This window comes from Salmo salar, chromosome 16 (assembly GCF_965601325.2).
Source record: "Salmo salar chromosome 16, fSalSal1, whole genome shotgun sequence".
NCBI lineage: Eukaryota > Metazoa > Chordata > Actinopteri > Salmoniformes > Salmonidae > Salmo > Salmo salar.
This window is the reverse complement of record NC_138306.1, coordinates 20,415,745-20,436,932: the sequence shown is the minus strand read 5'-3', so window position 1 is coordinate 20,436,932 and position 21,188 is coordinate 20,415,745. Positions and strand designations below refer to the sequence as shown.

The 21,188-nt window shown below is 43.8% G+C and overlaps 1 protein-coding gene across 3 annotated transcripts in view; it reads left to right on the top strand.

Annotated features, from left to right (window-relative positions):
* The window catches only part of LOC106573344 (furin), a 170,020-nt gene extending 150,046 nt beyond the window's left edge, over nt 1-19,974 (top strand). For all 3 annotated transcript variants that reach the window (XM_014148311.3, XM_014148313.3, XM_014148315.3), the window contains exons 9-15: nt 6,090-6,302; nt 7,544-7,644; nt 11,999-12,102; nt 12,208-12,505; nt 12,811-12,938; nt 13,358-13,486; nt 16,821-19,974. In XM_014148311.3, coding sequence (XP_014003786.1) covers nt 6,090-6,302; nt 7,544-7,644; nt 11,999-12,102; nt 12,208-12,505; nt 12,811-12,938; nt 13,358-13,486; nt 16,821-17,524 — 1,677 coding nt within the window. In that variant the 3' untranslated portion in view covers nt 17,525-19,974. The remainder of the gene's footprint in view (nt 1-6,089; nt 6,303-7,543; nt 7,645-11,998; nt 12,103-12,207; nt 12,506-12,810; nt 12,939-13,357; nt 13,487-16,820) is intronic.
* Nucleotides 19,975-21,188: the final 1,214 nt, after the last annotated feature.

The window sequence follows — 21,188 nt, the reverse complement described above, 5'->3', positions numbered from 1 at the left end:
GAAGATTCACTGCTTCCCCAATCAATAGCCCTGGATTAACACTGACGTATGCGCTAAACTAAAGGACAGAGCTACTGCACACAGGGCTATTGCAGCCAACCCCGAGGCTACGGCTGAGGACACGAACACGTACAAGAAGTACCGCTACGACCTCCACAGAGCCATCAAACAGACAAAAGGACAATATAGGAACAAGGTGGAATCCTATTATACCGGCACCGACGCTCGACGCAAGGGCTACGGTCCATTATGGATTACAAAGGTAGACCTAGCCATGATCTATCCAATGATGCCTCCCTACCAGTCGAACGCAATACATTTACTCGAGCTGTGCATGAGGGCCCCTGCCGTCCCTGAGGACTGGGTGATCTCGCTCTCCGAGTCCGACGTGAGTAAAGTATTTTTAATCTGGTCAACACTCTCCAAGGCCATGGGGCTATACAGTATTCCAGGGCGCATTCTCAGAGCATGCACAAACCAGCTGGCAGGCATCTTCACGGTCATTTTCAATCTCTCATTGCCCCAGTTTATAAGCCCTACTTGTTTCATGCTGACCAGCATCATTCCTGTGCCCAAGAACATATCATCTCCATCATCCCAGACACCCTGGACCCACTTCAATTTGCATACCGCCCCAACAGATCTACAGACAATGCACTCCACACTACCCTCTCACACCTGGACAAGAGGAATACCTACACTACCATTCAAAAGTTTGGGGTCCCTTTTTGAAAGAAAAGCACGTTTTTTTGTCCCTTAAAATAACATCAAATTGATCATAAAGGCAGTGTAGACATTGTTAATGTTGTAAATGACTGTTGTAGGTGGAAACGGCAGATTTCTTTTATGGAATATCTACATAGGGGTACAGAGGCCCATTATCAGCAACCATCACTCCTGTAAACCATGTGTTAGCTAATCCAAGATTATCATTTTAAAAGGCTAATTGATCATTAGAAAACCCTTTTGCAATTATATCAGCACAGCTGAAAACTGTTGTGCTGATTTAAAGAAGCAATTAAATTGGCCTTCTTTAGACTAGTTGAGTATCTGGAGCATCAGCATTTGTGGGTTTCATTACAGGATCAAAATGGCCAGAAACAAATAACTTTCTTCTGAAACTTGTCAGTCTATTCTTGTTCTGAGAAATGAAGGCTGAGAAATTGCCAAGAAACTGAAGATCTGGTACAACGCTGTGCACTACTCCCTTCACAGAACAGCGCAAACTGGCTCTAACCAGAATAGAAAGAGGAGGGTGAGGCCTCCAGAGCACAACTGAGCAAGAGGACAAATACATTAGAGTGTCTTGTTTGAGAAACAGATGCCTCACAAGTCCTCAACTGGCAGCTTCATTAAATAGTACCCGCAAAACACCAGTCTCAACGTCAACAGTGAAGAGGCGACTCCGGGATGCTGGCCTTATTGATTAGATGTATTACTCCATTACGCTGCTGTCCATTGATTATTGATTGCCATTAGTATTTAACTATTTATCCTGCTACTGGTCACAATTACTCCTATTTTACATGTATATATTACCACTAGTTTATTACCACTGAGTGAACAAAACATGAGAGAAACACCTGCTCTTTCCATGACATAGATTGATCAGGTGAATCTAGGTCATGTGTGCCAGAGGGTGAATGGGCAAGACAAAATATTTAAGTGCCTTTTGAATGGGGTATGGTAGTAGGTGCCAGGTGCCCCGGTTTGAGTGTGTCAAGATCTGCAACGCTACTGGTTTTTCACACTCAACAGTTTCCCATGTGTATCAAGAATGGTCCACCACCCAAAGGACACCCAGCCAACATGACACAACTGTGGGAAGCATTGGTGTCAACATGATCCAGCATGTTGATGCTTTCAACACCAGCATGCTTTCAACACCTTGTAGAGTCCATGCCTCGATGAATTGAGGCTGTTCTGAGGGCAAAAGGGGGTGCAGCTCAATAGTAGGAAGGTGTCAGTGTATATTCCTGCTACCAGTCACTTTTCAGCCCTGTTTACATGTATATCCTACTTCTAGTCACTTTTCAGCCCTGTTTACATGTATATCCTACTACTAGTCACTTTTTATGTATAAACCCTCCTCAACCACTCCAGTACCCCTGCACATTGAAAAAAAATAAGGTACTGGCACTGACCTGTATATACTTGCATTATCGTGTTTCTTTAACTCTCATCGTGTGTTTTTTTTTATACTATTTTCTATTAATTATATTATTTTTATCATCACTATTTTGGGAAAGAGCTCTCAAGGTAAGAATTTCACTGCACTGTTTTACACCTGTTGTGCACGTGGCAAATAAACTTTGAAATTTGAAACAAATGTGCAATGACAAATGGCAGAGGAGAAATGGGAGCAAAATCGCTGACACAGAGTTAGATTTAGATAGGAAGGGAATAGCCATCGCTGTAAGAATGTGGGGAGAGGGAGTTTCAATGTAAGAAATATGATTCATATAACATAAATCTCACATCTAACACTCCCAGGATAATGGACCGATGGAAAGAAAATAATAGCCTGCAGCAAAACAGGGCATTTTCTGTTTTACTGAAAAGATTCCCATAATGATTTGAAATGGGGAATACCTGTTGATTTAGAGTTAATCCATAAGAAAACAAAGCAATGCATCAATAGAACCATGCTGAAAAGAGATGGTCTTCTTTTTAAGGTGTCAGGACTAGTGAGCTGGAAGAGAGCAGGAGAGTCCCACTGAGTCACACACTGGGACAAACCCTCCACAGGGGACAGGGATTAGGAAATAACATTCTCACAGCACTTCTTTAGATCCATAAAGACTGTGGGCGCATTCCCTAAGCAGTACTGTAATGCGTGTGCATGTGTGAGATATGAGATATGTTTTGTTCATGTCGCTGGCACTCCCACGCCCACCTCCACTGTTTCTCATCTCAGTCTCAGCTGGAGTTGAGGCACAACACAGTGTGTGCCTATCTAGCCCCTACTTCCCTTCATATCTCTTTCTCGCCCCTGCTCTTTTATGCAACCTCTTTCACATTTTCAATCAATCCCTCTATTTCTCCATTAGGGATGAGCACGGATATCCGAACGGACATTAGTGTTCGATTACTTAGTGGGCTCCCGAGTGGCGCAGCGGTCTAAGGCACTGCATCTCAGTGCAAGAGGTGTCACTACAGTCCCTGGTTCAAATCCAGGCTGTATCTCACCCTGCCGTGATTGGGAGTCCCATGGGGCGGCGCACAATTGGCCCAGCGTTGTCCGGATTTGGCTGGGGTAGGACGTCATTGTAAATAAGAATTTGTTCTTAATTGACTTGCCTAGTTAAATAAAGGTTAGCGGGGGAATGATAGGCCTAATTTGATCATGGAAAAAGTGTTGTTATAAATTCAATTAGATTTTCCTTGTGACATTGTTACTTAAAGGATATACCATGACCTGTTACTTTTTGCGGAAAACTACGGAGAAAAGCAGCCTGTCCGGTGTTTACCTCTGCTATGTGCATTTGCATCATTCTGATTGGACAAGAGTCGCATTTTTAATTTTTTTATTGTGAATTTCGACTATCTGGATATCCGAAGAAATGTGATATTATTCGAACAGTGAAATAATGTCATGTGCCCATCCGTATTCTGCATATTTGTTCAACTGTGCCGCTCTGCTATATCCATATCCTTTTCATTGTAGAATGTTGTCTTTCTCCATCTCTATTGTTTTCCCTCTTCCTCTCTCCTTTCTCTCTGCACTCTCTATTTCTCTCCTTTCTCTCTGCACTCTCCATCTGAAGGATATTTTCTCATCAGTATGTAGCTCCTCTTATATATTTGGTTATGAAAAGAAAAAGCTTCAAAGTGTATCTTTATTGCTGCTCCTCCTCCCAGTCCAGTACAACCATGCCCTCCCGACTTGCTCAACGGTCTGAGGCACTGCGTCTCAGTGCTAGAGATGTCACTACAGACCCTGGTTCGATTCCAGGCTGTATCACAACCGGCCGTGATTGGGAGTCCCATAGGGCGGCGCAGAATTGGTCCAGCGTCGTCCGCTTTATGGTTTGGCCGGGGTAGGCTGTCACTGTAAATAAGAATTTGTTCTTAGTTAAATAAAGGTTAAATAAATAAATAGATATTGGAAGAACTGTCCACATTTACTTTTTGTCAGCCAACAAGATGAGTAGGCCTACCGAACAGCAAAAGCATTAGCATATGTCAATCTACTATCCCCCATAGTACAAAAATAGACCTATTCTGTGCGGGAAATAAATATTCCAAACATAGTCTGGGACAGTTGTGGGATGCGATCGAACTAACTTCAGTAATGAAGTGATCATTTTTTTACTGGCTTTTCCGCAGCAGTAAATAGTCTACCATATAGTTCATGATACATTAATAAGAGTTATGCCGGCAGCAGTGCAGTGTGTGTCAGAAAGAATACAACAGCATATCACATCCAGTGAAAGGATGTCAAGGCTTTTACAGGATGGGGGGGTAAACATCCTTGTCTGGTGCAATATTTCACACTATCAGTCTCGCAACTGAAAACTCACACACATACAGCTGCATGCACGCACACACACACAAACTCCATCTGCATCCATCTCTCCACATACACACACTTGAACGTGCGTGTGTGTGTTATATCTATGTCTGCTGTATGTCTGTCTGTGCTATACTGTATGTCTGTCTGTGCTATACTGTATGTCTCTCTGTATGTCTGTCTGTGTGTCTGTCTGTGCTATACTGTTTGTCTCTGTATGTCTGTCTGTGCTATACTGTATGTCTCTCTGTATATCTGTCTGTGTCTGTCTGTCTGTGCTATACTGTTTGTCTCTGTGTGTCTGTCTGTGTGTCTGTCTGTGCTATACTGTATGTTTCTGTATGTCTGTCTGTGTCTGTCTGTGCTATACTGTATGTCTATGTATGTCTGTCTGTGTGCTATACTGTTTGTCTCTGAATGTCTGTCTGTGTGTCTGTCTGTGTGTCTGTTTGTGCTATACTGTATGTCTCTTTATGTCTGTCTGTGTGCTATACTGTTTGTCGCTGTATGTCTGTCTGTGTGTCTGTCTGTGCTATACTGTTTGTCTGTCTGTGTGTCTGTCTGCTATACTGTATGTCTCTTTATGTCTGTCTGTGTGCTATACTGTTTGTCGCTGTATGTCTGTCTGTGTGTCTGTCTGTGCTATACTGTTTGTCTGTCTGTGTGTCTGTCTGTGCTATACTGTATGTCTCTGTATGTCTGTCTGTGTGCTATACTGTTTGTCTCTGTATGTCTGTCTGTGTGTCTGTCTGTGCTATACTGTTTGTCTGTCTGTGCTATACTGTTTGTCTGTCTGTGTGTCTGTCTGTGCTATACTGTATGTCTCTGTATGTCTGTCTGTGTGCTATACTGTTTGTCTCTGTATGTCTGTCTGTGAGTCTGTCTGTGCTATACTGTATGTCTCTATGTCTGTCTGTGTGCTATACTGTATGTCTCTGTATGTCTGTCTGTGTGCTATACTGTTTGTCTCTGTATGTCTGTCTGTGAGTCTCTGTGCTATACTGTATGTCTCTGTATGTCTGTCTGTGTGCTATACTGTTTGTCTCTGTATGTCTGTCTGTGTGCTATACTGTTTGTCTCTGTATGTCTGTCTGTGTGTCTGTCTGCTATACTGTTTATCTCTATGTCTGTCTGTGCTATACTGTATGTCTCTGTATGTCTGTCTGTGTGTCTCTGTGCTATACTGTTTGTCTCTGAATGTCTGTCTGTGTGCTATACTGTATGTCTCTGTGTGTCTGTCTGTCTGTGTGCTATACTGTATGTCTCTGTGTGTCTGTCTGTCTGTGTGCTATACTGTATGTCTCTGTGTGTCTGTCTGTCTGTACTATACTGTTTGTCTCTGTATGTCTGTCTCTGTACTATACTGTATGTCTCTGTCTCTGTGTTATCTGTGTTTGTGTGTGTTCTACACTCTTAGAAAAAAGGTGTGGAAAGGGTTCTACATTGACCAAAAAGGGTTCTTCAAAGGGTTCTCCTATGGGGACCGCTGAAGAACCCTTTTATGTTTTAAATAGCACCTTTTTTTCTAAGTGTAGATGCCCGTGTGTAATCCTTGCCTATATGTGTTCATTTCCAGGGCCGTGGCGGGCTGGGCTCCATCTTTGTGTGGGCGTCGGGGAACGGTGGTCGTGAGAAGGACAGCTGTAACTGTGATGGTTACACCAACAGCATCTACACCCTGTCCATCAGCAGCACCACCCAGTACGGCATGGTGCCCTGGTACAGCGAGGCCTGCTCCTCCACCCTCGCCACCACCTTCAGCTCTGGGAACCCTAACGAGAAACAGATAGTGAGTAGTACTGACACACACACACTCTCTTACACATACAGTATAACACACTCCTATCTTCCACACATATTTTCAGCTCTAGAAACCCCAATGAGAAACAGATGATATGAGTCATCATTAGCAATCCCTCGAGGTCCAGGATGATCTCTTTATCACATACAACAAAGCAGAAAGCACAATATGAAACCGTCTCCTAATAATGAAGCATATCGATACACCCACTTCAACCTCAACCAGAAACATTTAGCAAGTACCTCTGATACGCACACACACACACCTCTAGGATCGCAACAACACACATCAGAGGAAACCTCATAGAAACAGATTGACACTGAAACACAAACACACTCATACCTATAGCAGCGTAAACCTCCACTTGAAACAGATAGTGATTCATACCAAACTATTAGTGACTAATATACACCACTCTTCCCTGACCACAACTAATATGAATACTCCTGCAACTCAACGCTTTCTCCGCTTTCCTCCCAAACACACCAGAGGGCTGCTGCAGGTGAACAAACACATCTCTGTCTGGCTGTGTCATTGTCTCACTCTGAGGTGATTAACTGAAGGCACAGCGCTCCCAACTAATGCACTTCTGTTTTAGTAACCGCATGCTGCTTGTTGCCTCAACAAACTCATCAATGTTTATACTCTGTTATAGGTACGGTTACAAGACAATAACCAGTCACAATGTGTGTGACAGGACCAACTTGCAGGTGGTGTTTCAGTTCATGGAAGACCCTCTGCTTTTTGTGTCATTATTCCAGTGATGTAAGCTGTAAGAACCAGTCCTGATACCTTAAAATGAATGCCATCTTTTTTCAGCGTGGTTCTAAAGAGATGTGTTCACTAGACCATAGTTTTTTCAGTGTTCTGGGGCATACAGTAGCTTGTAAGTTACACACACTGAGTGGGTTGATTAGCTAACGTTCTGCCTGTCATAACTGATGTATCTTCACATTGCTCCAGACATGCTTCATTAACTCTGCTTCTGACAACAGGTACAACACTCTGGACTTTGCTGTGCCCCCCCGCCCCTTTTCTTCTCCATCACCTTTTTGTCCCTCCTAGGCAGAAGTCACCCAATGTCAAAATTGTGACTTGAGATCTACATACTCTTTATTTTGCATAGATAAGTAATGCGTTTAAATGAGTTGTTCCACTTGCATGTTAGATCAGCCAGTTTCTGTAGGAATCTATATGACTGTTCTTTTTTCTTGTCTCTCTTCTCCTAGGTGACCACAGACCTGAGACAGAAGTGTACAGACACCCACACGGGGACGTCAGCATCGGCCCCCCTGGCTGCTGGGATCATCGCCCTGGCTCTGGAGGCCAAGTGAGTTATCTCTGTTTAGGGATGGGCGCGGTTATCCGGAAATCCGAACTGTCGTTAGTATTCGATAACTTGAGTGAGTGTTCATTTATGGAGAATTTCTTTTTAGGCTTATTTTGACAATGTGACATTTGAAATACTTTATTTAATAAAACAACAAACTTTTGAATGTAGTTTTTATAACCGTTCGTTGACCTACTGCTGCGCATTTAGCCCTTGTCTGCCCTGACATCGGAATGCTATTTCCACCCACTTCAAATAGCAACTACATTACATTACATTTAAGTCATTTAGCAGACACTCTTATCCAGAGCGACTTACAAAATGGTGCAACTACAGGGCGCATACAGATTTTCGACAAGACCTGACAGATCTATGCAAAATACTCACCAGAAAATATATTTTTAACAGAATCAGTTCTATAATGGCGAAAAACAATGGAGAAAAGCATCCTGTCCACTGTTTACCTCTGCCATGTGCATTCACGTCATTCTGATTGGTGAAAAGCATGTTTAATTTAGTTTTTGTTTTGTTTTTTTATCCGAAAAAAATGTAATGATATTATTTGAATAGTGAAATAATGTCAAATCCCCATCCGTATCTCAGTTACACGCTAATATCTCTGTTAACTTATATGTGCTAGCGTCCCACCCGCGGTACACACTATCAACAGCCAGTGAAATAGCATGGCGCGAAATACAAAACAGAAAAAAATCTCATCATTTCATTTTCTCAAACAATCAACTATTTTACACCATTTTAAAGATAAACTTCTCGTTAATCTAACAACATTGTCCGATTTCAAAAAGGCTTTACGGCGAAAGCATAAAATTAGATTATGTTAGGACATAAACTTCACAAGAAAAACCACACAGCCATTTTCCAAGCAAGGACATGCATCACAAAAAAAACAAAAATACAGCTAAAATATTCACTAACCTTTGATGATCTTCATCAGATGGCACTCATAGGACTTCATGTTACACAATACATGTATGTTTTGCTCGATAAAGTTCATATTTATATAAAAAAAAAAACATTTTACATTGTCATGTGATGTTCAGAAAATGTATTCCCACCAAAACGTTCGGTGAATGAGCACATCAATTTACAAAAATACTCATCATAAACATTGATAAAATGTACAACAGTTATTGAAAGAATTATAGATATACTTCTCCTTAATGCAACCGCTGTGTCAGATTTTAAAATAGCTTTACGGAGAAAGCAAATTTTTCAATATTCTGAGTACATAGCTCAACCATCAAAGCAAGCTATACAGATACCCGCCAAGTTCTGGGGTCAACTAAACTCAGAATTAGTATTATAAATATTCTCTTACCTTTGCTGATCTTCGTCAGAATGCATTCCCAGGACTCCTACTTCCACAAGAAATGTTATTTTTGTTCGAAATACTCCATATTTATGTCCAAATACCTCAGTTTTGTTTGTGCGTTCAGATCACTATCCAAAGGCATAACGCACGAGCGTAAATCCACACGAAAAGTCAAATAGTTCCATTACCGTTCGTATAAACGTGTCAAACGTTGTTTACAATCAACCCTTAGTCTTTTTAACATAAAACGTTGATAATATTCCAACCGGACAATAGTGTATTCATTACAGAGGAAAAAGAAGGAGCGGCACGCCAAATGTGCCTGCGCAGTAAACAACTCACTGGTCCCAGGCAGTCCACTCATTGACTGAGCTCCTATTTTCTGCCCAGTAACAGGAGAAGGATGAAACACGTTTCTAAAGGCTGTTGACAGCCAATGGAAGCCTTAGGAAGTGCAACGTGACCCCACAGACACTGTAGTTTCCATAGGGATTCAAAAGAACTACAATTCTCAGATTACCCACTTCCTGGTTGGATTTTTCTCAGGTTTTTGCCTGCCATATGAGTTCTGTTATACTTACAGACATCATTCAAACAGTTGTAGAAACTTCAGAGTGTTTTCTATCCATATCTACTAATAATATGCAAATATTTGACTCTGGGCCCGAGTATTAGGCAGTTTACTCTGGGCACTTTTTTCATCCGAAAATGAAAATACTGCCCCCTATACCTTAAAAAGTTAAACTGTCATCTCTTACTAGAACATAGCTTTCCAACCCTGTTCCTGGAGAGCTACCATCCTGTAGGCTTTCCAACCCTGTTCCTGGAGAGCTACCATCCTGTAGGCTTTCCAACCCTGTTCCTGGAGAGCTACCATCCTGTAGGCTTTCCAACCCTGTTCCTGGAGAGCTACCATCCTGTAGGCTTTCGCTTCAACCCTAATCTAGCACACCTGATTCTTATAATTGGCTGGTTGATAAGCTGAATCAGGTTAGTTACAACTGGGGTTGAAGCGAAAACCTACAGGAGGATAGCCCCCCAAGAACAGTAGAACTTCTGTTTAACTTGTCTCTCAGTAGAACTCTCAATAGAATAAGACAACTGCCCTGAAAAGAATAGTGTGTGGTGGCTAGTGAGACTGGCATGGCCAGCCAGTGATCAGGTCTGTAGACTACTCCTATAGTAGCGTACATCTCTTTGTATCTCCTCCCTCATTTTTGATAGGCTGACAGATGTCAGATCCAGTCAGCTGTCAGTCCTCAGGCTCATACACTCTACATCTTCATTAGCGTATTCCTGGCATGTGTCCTAACTGTCCCCCCACAAACATTGTCACTGGGCAAAGACAAAAGGTGTGTATAGTAGTGTACAGCGCATTCGGAAAGTATTCAGACCCCTTGACTTTTTCCACATCTTGTTACGTTACGACCTTATTCTAAAACTGATGAAATTGTTTTTTCTCATCAATCTACACACAATTCCCCATAATGACAAAGCAAAAACAGGTTTTTAGAAATGTTTGCAAATATAGAAACAATTCAAAACTGAAATTTGACATTTATGTAAGTATTCATAAGTATTTACTCTGTACTTTGTTGAAGCACATTTGGCAGCAATTACAGCCTCAAGTCTTCTTGGGTATGACGCTACAAGCTTGGCACACATGTATTTGGAGAGTTTCTGCCATTCTTCTCTGCAGATCCTCTGAAGCTCTGTCAGATTGGATGGGGAGCATTGCTGCACAGTTATTTTCAGGTCTCTCCAGAGGTGTTCGATCGGGTTCAAGTCCGGGCTCTGCCTGGGCCACTCAAGGACATTCAGAGATTTGTCCCTAAGCCTCTCTGGCATTGTCTTGGCTGTGTGCTTAGGGTCATTGTCCTGATGGAAAGTGGATCAGGTTTTCATAAAGGAAAAAGTCAAGGGGTCTGAATACTTTCCGAATGCACTGTATGTACTGCATACTGGTAGTCGTTGCAACCCTCCAGCCACTGCAGCCACAGAGAAGGGTGTTGTGAATGCAGGGAGGAAGTTTTCTTCAATATACCCTATCATTCACAGACAATGAAAGTTCAAACCCAATAATTCTCCACAAAGTGCAGATCACCTCAGCATTTCCTGAGAGAGAGCAATAATAACAGGTCTGCCTGTATTTCTCCAGCAGATGGAATTCATGGAGATTGAATCATTTAATAGGGAGAGCGCTGTTTTTCCAGCGAGGTGACATTGAGTGGATGGAGGGATGTCCATTAATAACACATGAGTGTGAGACGTGAATGGTGACGGAGGGAGTGTATGGATGTGAAAGGTTGTTGAGGTGAGAGTCTGCTGCTTTCGCTACCGCTGTCAAGCTGCGGAGCAGTTCTAGCGCTTCTATTTCTGTCTCGGCCCGGCGCAGGCAGCGAGTTGAGCTGTAAACCCATGTGATTTATGGTTTGATTATCTTTGCCCGCGGGCCTCCATTTCTCCACTCACTCCAAAGGCATGTGCTCCCTAAACTTCTTGTCCTCTCTGCTCTTCCTACCTACCTACTGCCGCTCCCTGCTAAATCAGCTGGAGAGATTTAATATGGCCCTTCTATTTAGTGGAAGGTGACCCGTCCTGGCGGTTTCAAGAACAAAAGCATTAGCATCTAGGCTTGATGTCATTACTGACTGCTCTATGTGGGCTACTGTTCAGTACAGTACTCTGCTATACTACTTTAAGGTGTTACTGTGTTCTCTCACCATTAAACACCAGTGCTTAATGGCTGCCTTTATAATGGTGCTGTTACTGGACACTGCTGTTAAAACCTTATGGACCACGTCCACGTCCGTTTCACTGCTGTGTGTGACTGACATTGACATGTCTCTAGTGGTGTTTGTATGTATCTTTTTTTGTGTTGCATGTCTTTCTTTCCTATCTGCTTGAACTATGAACCTGATGTGGAGGGACATCTCTCTCTCTCTCTAGAAATGCCTCTTAAACTCTCTTTTATTAGAACATCTCTAATATAAGAATACATATCTTTCTCTCGCTGTATAGTATGAACCTGACGTGGCGGGACATGCAGCACTTGGTGGTGAGAACCTCTCACCCCGCCCACCTCAGCACTGACGACTGGAGGACCAATGGAGTGGGCCGCAAAGGTAACAGGAGAGCACTCATTGGACATGCCTTGGCTGACAACTACATGATAAGTGGACTCACTTGACTCTTTGGAACTTCACTCATGGTTTTTCTGTCTCTCTCAGTGAGTCATTCGTATGGGTATGGTCTGCTGGATGCGGGGGCCATGGTGGCCCTGGCTCAGAACTGGACCAGCGTGGGCCCACAGCACCAGTGTGTCCTCACCATGCTCTCAGAGCCGAGGGACATAGGTAGCCGGCTGCTGTTCAGTAAGACATTGGACTCCTGCTGGGGCAGACCAGAGTATGTCAACTCTCTGGAGCATGTCCAGGCCCGCCTCACTCTCTCCTACAACCACAGAGGAAACCTGGCTATACACCTCATCAGCCCCCTAGGGACACGCTCTACCCTGCTGGCTCCCAGGTACACCCACACACACACCTACTGTAGAAATACAAAGGAATCCTCATCAACCTCATATCAGTCCGATAGATACATCATCCTCCAGGTAAACATAAACATGTTCACAGAAAAACACAGTGCAGTGTTTGACGTCTTTAATTTATGTTTGCTTGAAGTGCTGTGTATTTTTAGCAGCCGTTCTGGGAGGTATTGTTTTTGAAGAGCCCTTCATGGTTTAGGATGGTTGCTATGAGATCTATGTTTTTGGCTGTGAGCCCTAACTACTCTCTCTGTGTCTCTCTCTTTCTCTCTCCCCCTCTTTTCAGGCCTAAAGACTATTCGCCAGAGGGATTTATTGACTGGGCCTTCATGACCACCCACATGTGGGACGAGGACCCTCGAGGGGAGTGGACCCTGGAGATAGAGAACGTCTCAGAACAAGGACATGACTATGGTAAGAGGACATCTGTGTACCTTCATACCCCTCCTCACATACACAGGAGAGGCTCCTCCCTCCTCTTTTCTCTCTCCTTTCCCTTCTCCTTCTCCAGAAGGTCTCCTCTGCTGTCGTTTGTTACAGTCTCAGCACAGCAGGGGAAATAAGATGAGTGATTCTCTTTACTCCCTCTGCCTCCTCTTCATCCATATTCCTGTCCACACCATATCAGTTCTCTCTCTCGTTCTTAATCAGCAATTGTTCTCCTCTCCCTGTGTTTCAGTCAGTTCACCTACCTCTTCACCGTCATCATATTAGTATCTCTCTGACACTCACCCATTCTCTCCTCTTAGAGGTATTGAATTGTTCATTCCTTCTGTTCTCCTCTCTCTTGAATTTGAAATGTGTTCACCCTCTCTCTCCTCCACCCCTCCCAGGTGTGTTGAGTCAGTTTACTCTGATCCTGTACGGTACAGGCTCCAGCTCCATTAACCCCTCGTCTCCTGACTTCCCCCGGCCGTCCAACAACAGCTGCAAGACCTTTGACACCCAGCAGATCTGCATCGGTGAGACTGACTGTCCGAGACACACTGAGATATCTATAGCACTAAAAGATTCCAGATGAGTTTAGAAGCCTCTTGGTGACACTCAGCATGTGGATGTGGGGTTCTCATGCATATGATGCAGGTTGGCGTTTTTTGAGATGACTCATGTACTAGAGGCAGCTCTGCAGAGTGGTCACTAGCTGGCACAGCCACAAAGTTATCAAATCGGATTTTAAACCTATCCCTAACCTCCTGAAGCCAGGTGTACATGACACGGTTTTGGCCCCGGTGTAGTTTTTGAGATCGGAGAGACAAAATTCCCATGTCGTTGCCTACTCGGGGTGCGCGGCTGTCCCCAACGCTCGTTTAATGTGAGCGAGTAAGCGACACAATCTGATCCTATCTTTGAGCAGTTCCAGACATCCCGATATTTTCAAACATGTTAGATTTTATCAGCATTAAATCTTCAATGCTCTTGCAGTGTGAGATGTGCAATGACAAGTTTTAAGAAAGGTGATCAGCAATAGCCTATGAGAGCTCGCAAAAACAATTATCCAGTGAGATGACGTTGTTTCGCATCACACAAAATGTGTAGACTCTCGAGCAGGAGCGATGACTGCTTCTAGTATGCATTTGAACTTGCCTTTAACCAAAGTGACAAATCGTTATAGCTCTGAAGTTCAAAGGCAATGTTATTCAAATCAAAATGTTGACCAAATACACTGCTCAAAAAAATAAAGGGAACTTAAACAACACATAGTCTTATTAAATACTTTTTTCTTTACATAGTTGAATGTGCTGACAACAAAATCACACAAAAATAATCAATGGAAATCCAATTTATCAACCCATGGAGGTCTGGATTTGGAGTCACTCAAAATTAAAGTGGAAAACCACACTACAGGCTGATCCAACTTTGATGTAATGTCCTTAAAACAAGTCAAAATGAGGCTCAGTAGTGTGTGTGGCCTCCACGTGCCTGTATGACTTCCCTACAACGCCTGGGCATGCTCCTGATGAGGTGGCGGATGGTCTCCTGAGGGATCTCCTCCCAGACCTGGACTAAAGCATCCGCCAACTCCTGGACAGTCTGTGGTGCAACGTGGCGTTGGTGAATGGAGCGAGACATGATGTCCCAGATGTGCTCAATTGGATTCAGGTCTGGGGAACGGGCGGGCCAGTCCATAGCATCAATGCCTTCCTCTTGCAGGAACTGCTGACACACTCCAGCCACATGAGGTCTAGCATTGTCTTGCATTAGGAGGAACCCAGGGCCAACCGCACCAGTTTATGGTCTCACAAGGGGTCTGAGGATCTCATCTCGGTACCTAATGGCAGTCAGGCTACCACTGGCGAGCACATGGAGGGCTGTGCGGCCCCCCAAAGAAATGCCACCCCACACCATGACTGACCCACCGCCAAAGCGGTCATGCTGGAGGATGTTGCAGGCAGCAGAACGTTCTCCACGGCGTCTCCAGACTCTGTCACGTCTGTCACGTGCTCAGTGTGAACCTGCTTTCATCTGTGAAGAGCACAGGGCGCCAGTGGCGAATTTGCCAATCTTGGTGTTCTCTGGCAAATGCCAAACGTCCTGCACGGTGTTGGGCTGTAAGCACAACCCCCACCTGTGGACGTCGGACCCTCATACCACCCTCATGGAGTCTGTTTCTGACCGTTTGAGCAGACACATGCACATTTGTGGCCTGCTGGAGGTCATTTTGCAGGGCTCTGGCAGTGCTCCTCCTGCTCCTCCTTGCACAAAGGCGGAGGTAGCGGTCCTGCTGCTGGGTTGTTGCCCTCCTACGGCCTCCTCCACGTCTCCTGATGTACTGGCCTGTCTCCTGGTAGCGCCTCCATGCTCTGGACACTACGCTGACAGACACAGCAAACCTTCTTGCCACAGCTCGCATTGATGTGCCATCCTGGATGAGCTGCACTACCTGAGCCACTTGTGTGGGTTGTAGACTCCGTCTCATGCTACCACTAGAGTGAAAGCACCGCCAGCATTCAAAAGTGACCAAAACATCAGCCAGGAAGCATAGGAACTGAGAAGTGGTCTGTGGTCTCCACCTGCAGAACCACTCCTTTATTGGGGGTGTCTTGCTTATTGCCTATCATTTCCACCTGTTGTCTATTCCATTTGCACAACAGCATGTGAAATTTATTGTCAATCAGTGTTGCTTCCTAAGTGGACAGTTTGATTTCACAGAAGTGTGATTGACTTGGAGTTACATTTTGTTGTTTAAGTGTTCCCTTTATTTTTTTGAGCAGTATATTTTAACTCTGTATGGCAGGTGTGAATGTGTGACTGAAAACATTTTCGTGAGACATTGTGGTGGTATCGAAAATCCTCACAGCCAAGTGAAGAATCTTGTAGTGTGTGACACCCCATCTGTGCCACATCGTGTAGTTTGTGACACCCCATCAGTGCCTCATCGTGTAGTGTGTGACACCCCAACTGTGCCACATTGTGTAGTGTGTGACACCCCATCTGTGCCACATTGTGTAGTGTGTGTGACACCCCATCTGTGCCACATCGTGTAGTGTGTGTGACACCCCATCTGTGCCACATCGTGTAGTGTGTGTGACACCCCATCTGTGCCACATCGTGTAGTGTGTGTGACACCCCATCTGTGCCACATCGTGTAGTGTGTGTGACACCCCATCTGTGCCACATCGTGTAGTGTGTGACACCCCATCTGTGCCACATCGTGTAGTGTGTGACACCCCATCTGTGCCACATCGTGTAGTGTGTGACACCCCATCTGTGCCTCATCGTGTAGTGTGCGCATCACTACTTTGGCAAGACAAAAAACTACAGGAAAGACGGTTGTTTAATGTGAGAGGCTCAGCGATGTTAGGATTCTGAAAGTAGTGTACACCCGGTTTTACCATAATGCCTAAGCCTAACCTTAAATTAAGACCTAAATGCACATTTTTGCTTTCATACATTTTTACGATATACCCAATTTTGACTTTGCAGCTGGCCCATCTAGCGAAACCCCTCAGTTCTGCCTCCAGGGCAAGACTCATGACAATAAACGTCAACCTGCACATATAACAGGAGTGTTAAAAGGCTTAATTCGTGGCATGTTTTTGCTTTTTTGTGTGTGGGTGTATGTACAGTATGTATGTACCAGTACGGAGAAGAAAAATGTATGAAATGTATGCATTCACTACTGTAAGTCGCTCTGGATAAGAGCGTCTGCTAAATGACTAAAATGTAAATGTACAAGCCTTTGTCCCCACTGAATGCTCAGAAAATCAGCACCTCATCCCCCTGTGTGTGTATCATCTTGCTTTCTCAGTTTCTCTTTCTCTCTCTTTCCCTCTTCCCCTCTCTCCCCCTTTCCAGAGTGCAGCCTAGGCTTCTCCCTGTTCCTGCAGGGTTGTGTGAAGCTCTGCCCCCCCGGTTTCACCACGGGCCCCCAGCTCCTCAACATGTCCCTGGACAACTGGGTGGACTTGTCCTCCGTTCAGTCCTGCCTGCCATGCCACCCTGCTTGCCTCACCTGTTCCGGCCCCGGGCCCAGCGATTGCCTCTCTTGCCCCCCTCACAGCCACCTGGTCCTCACCGCCTGCCTGCACCAGAACCAGGTCCAGCGCAAGTCCCCCACTGGCCCCGACCTCCAGGGAGATGTGGGTGGACCAGGGGAAAGCTCAGTGGGGTTAGAACAGGGGGGAGGTGGGGGAGTGGGGGAGCCTCCAGGACCTAGCCTGGCCCTGTCCTCCCCTCTGGCCACCCTCCTGGCGGTGCTCAGCTGTGCCTTTATCCTGGCAGCCTTTGCCGGGGTCTTCCTTATGCTGCAGCTGCGCTCTCGTGGCGCCTCCTGGGCCCGTAGGACCAAACTGCACTCTGTGGAGACGGGGGGATGGGCCTCGGGGGGCTTCGGCCTGGGGCTGGGCTGGGAGAGGCAGGGCAGAGTATCATATAAAGGGATCCCCACCGTGTGGGGTGACGAGGACCAGGTAACACTGGGGGGCTCTGATTCCGACAGTGAAGAACTGAACTGCCACAGTGAGAGGACAGCCTTTATCAGGACACAGAGCTCTCTCTAGCCCCCTCTCTGACCCCTACGTCTGGAGGAAACTCTTCAGAGGGTTTGGTCTCTCCAGCCCCTCCCTCTGCTAGAGCTCATGGGTCTGTAGTGTGAGTCTGGTTTAGGCATTGTCCCTAGCTGATACACAGAGATTCTGATCCAGGGATGTAATGGCTCAGCCCAGCAAGCAGCTCCTGGTCCAATGATTCACCCTCAAGCATTAATCAATTGAAAATGTTTTTGTTTTATAATGACTATATATATATATTATTTTGGTTTTATTTTAATTTCATTTTTTGCTTTTAAACACTTGAATAAGATTATTTGCCCTTTGCCCAAGGGTCTTGGTAAAGTACAGTTTTCGCTAATGTTTCCCATTGACCTTTAGTTTATTGTAGAAAGGCCGATTTCTGTATTTTGAAAGTTGCATATCTTGAAAACTTGATTGCTGTGACATGCAAAACATTTTGGGACTATATCAACAATGGACTGACACGGAACCCAAACCGGCTGCGCGCGTGCGCCATTGTGAATAAATGTATTTTGTCTCCCTACACCAAACGCAATCATGACACACAGGTTAAAATATCAAAACAAACTCTGAACCAATGACATTAATTTGGGGACAGGTCGAAAAGCATTAAACCTTTATGGCAATTTAGCTAGTTAGCTTGCACTTGCTAGCTAATTTGTCCTATTTAGCTAGCTTGCTGTTGCTAGCTAATTTGTCCTGGGATATAAACATTGAGTTGTTATTTTACCTGAAATGCACAAGGTCCTCTACTCCGACAATTAATCCACACATAAAACGGTCAACCGAATCGTTTCTAGTCATCTCTCCTCCTTCCAGGCTTTTTCATCGTTGAACTTATATGGTGATCGGCATCTACACTTTCATAGTATTACCACGACAACCGGCAAAACATTTCGTCTTTCAATCACCCACGTGGGTATAACCAATGAGGAGATGGCACATGGGTACCTGCTTCTATAAACCAATGAGGAGATGGGAGAGGCAGGACTTGCAGCGCGATCTGCGTCAGAAATAGAAATGACTTCTATTTTATCCCTTGACAACGCAGACGCTCGTTGGCCCGCAGAGCAGTGTGGGTGCAATAATTGAATAACATGGATTTCTAAATTTATATTGCGACGCTCGCGCACGCGACTTGTCCGGTCTGGTCAGCATGTAATGAAACAAAATATCGTTTTTGGGTGGAGTTTTCCTTTAAGCAGACATCGGAAGAGATGTCCGTATGTATTAGTATACGTGTGTATGAGTGTGCCTGTGTGACAGTGACTTTGTAGACAAGAACTGAATAGCCTCCCAACACAGTTTCTGATTGGATGAAGACCTCAACAGGGTTTTATTTAATGTAAGAGAGAAAGTTTGCAGATTTGGGCATTGATAAATGACTACATTTGAATGCAGTGGCAGTACAGTAACATGCTATATATGACGTCAGACCTCAAGCTCTGCGCTTCATAGCGCTGTATGGGTTTTGACTGACAGCCGTTCTGCACTTGAACACCGCACGCGATATGAAGTTGCCCCAATCTCGCTCACTAATTGGGCAACTTTTTTTGTTGACTGAGTGAGGGAAAGTTGTAAATGAATGAGACTATGTATTTTGAAAGATGAGACGTTGAGGATTATAACTAAATACTGTTTTGATGTCATACAAGCAAGCCAAACACCCATGAGTCCAAATGTGTACTTCACATTTCCGTATATGATCTATATTTAAGTACAGGTACAGTTACAAGATCATATGGCGTCATACCCTGGGTTATTCTGAACAGAATGTGCATACGTTTGTCTACTGTAAAGAAAATATGACGCAGCACACGCACCTGAATGCACTCATGACTGCTTTCTATGCGCACCAATGTTACAATCTGTTTCCCTGAATTGCATTTTGAAAGCCTAACACTGTAATATCGTGTTTTATAACTTAGCTAGTCATGTTGGCAATAGAACAAGCTTTCAAAGTATGCCCACCTGACCCAGATTGGGATTTATAATGGTTTTTGGATTGCGTAAACAACACCAGTAACTGTGTAATGGCGGGGACAATGGGTTGTGTTCCAAACAAAACAACTTCAAGTGTGCTTGCTCTAGTTCCTCAACGGCACATATAGGAGAGCTCAAAACAGCACCTTATAGTTGAAGGCTGTTCTTTGAGTCATACAAGTGCATTGAATTTACTTGGTGTGTGGCCACTTGGAGACACCAATTAGTCCTCTCACACAAACCTTTATCATCAGTAGTGCTAAGCGATTTTCGGTGTCGGTTTCGATTGTTTTTAGATGAAATGCTCTATGCATTATGTAGGTTGAATGCTGTAACAACACAGAATAAAACAATTAATAAAAGACAATGATGGTAGTGACTGCCCATTACTGTTTATCACTTATGAACCATCATTTATTCACATTACTTTAATAAAATATTTCAGTTGTTGTGTATATTACATTTGTTTTATTTTATGACTTTATTATTTCATTCCAAGTCATCATCTCATCTCTATAGAGCTGCTTCCTATGCTGTCTGACAAAATCACTATTTTGTAGTTCTTCAAAGTAAATAAGGCATAATTTTATGACTGCTGAATACCAACTATCAATCACTTAGATCATGTATTTTCAGGTAGAGATACCACGCTAAGCAACAGCTGCTCTCTATATCCCCTCAGGATCGCGCATTCGTCTCTCTTCCGTAGCTGTCATAAAATAAAGACAGACTGGACAAGTAGATGCGCAATGGATTATGGTGATTGTAGTTAATTGCCATGTTTTATGCGCTGAACTATGTAGGAAATTGGCCAATTGGAAACCACAACTCCCTACTACATCACACAGTTCAGGCTGGATCTCTAGAGAAACTGAGTGATGTCAGCATTGAGTTCACAGATAATTTTTTTTACGAACGACTTCGGTCAATTAGTTGTTTGAAAACTGAAAAATAACTGACATTTTGGTTAATCGCTCAGCACTAATAGACAGTGTAATGTTTGGATTCAGTCAAATGAACTGTTGTGTCCTCACCTTTCGGTCTTATAATTTAACCATAATCTCCAAACTGTTCCTTTCAATTACTTCCATGTTTATGCATATGCTTTTAATATTTATTCTGTAAGAAACTTTTCAATTAAGCCCCATCAATAGTCCCACGAGTGTAAGGGTTTAAAGGCCCAATGCAGATGTTTTTTTCTCCATATGAAATCATTTTTGGGTAACAATTGAGTACATTACAGTTTTTTTTTTTTACCATTTGATTGAAAACAAAATTGTTTCTTAGCAAGAGCAATTTCTCAAACAATAATTTTGCTAGGACTGTTTGGGAGGGGTCTAAGTGGGGAAGGGAAAACTAGCTGTTATTGGCAAAGGTTTGGAACGCTCATCTTATTGCCTGGTGATGTCACCAGGCAGGCCAAAACTCCATCCCACCAAAACAGTGTCTTTTCAAACAGCTCTTACACTAAAAGGGCATTATCAACCTTTTTTTACAATTTCACAGTATTATTCCAATCTCGTAGTGTGGCAATATATACTGCTCAAAAAAATAAAGGGAACACTTAAACAACACATCCTAGATATGAATGAAAGAAATAATCTTATTAAATACTTTTTTCTTTACATAGTTGAATGTGCTGACAACAAAATCACACAAAAATAATCAA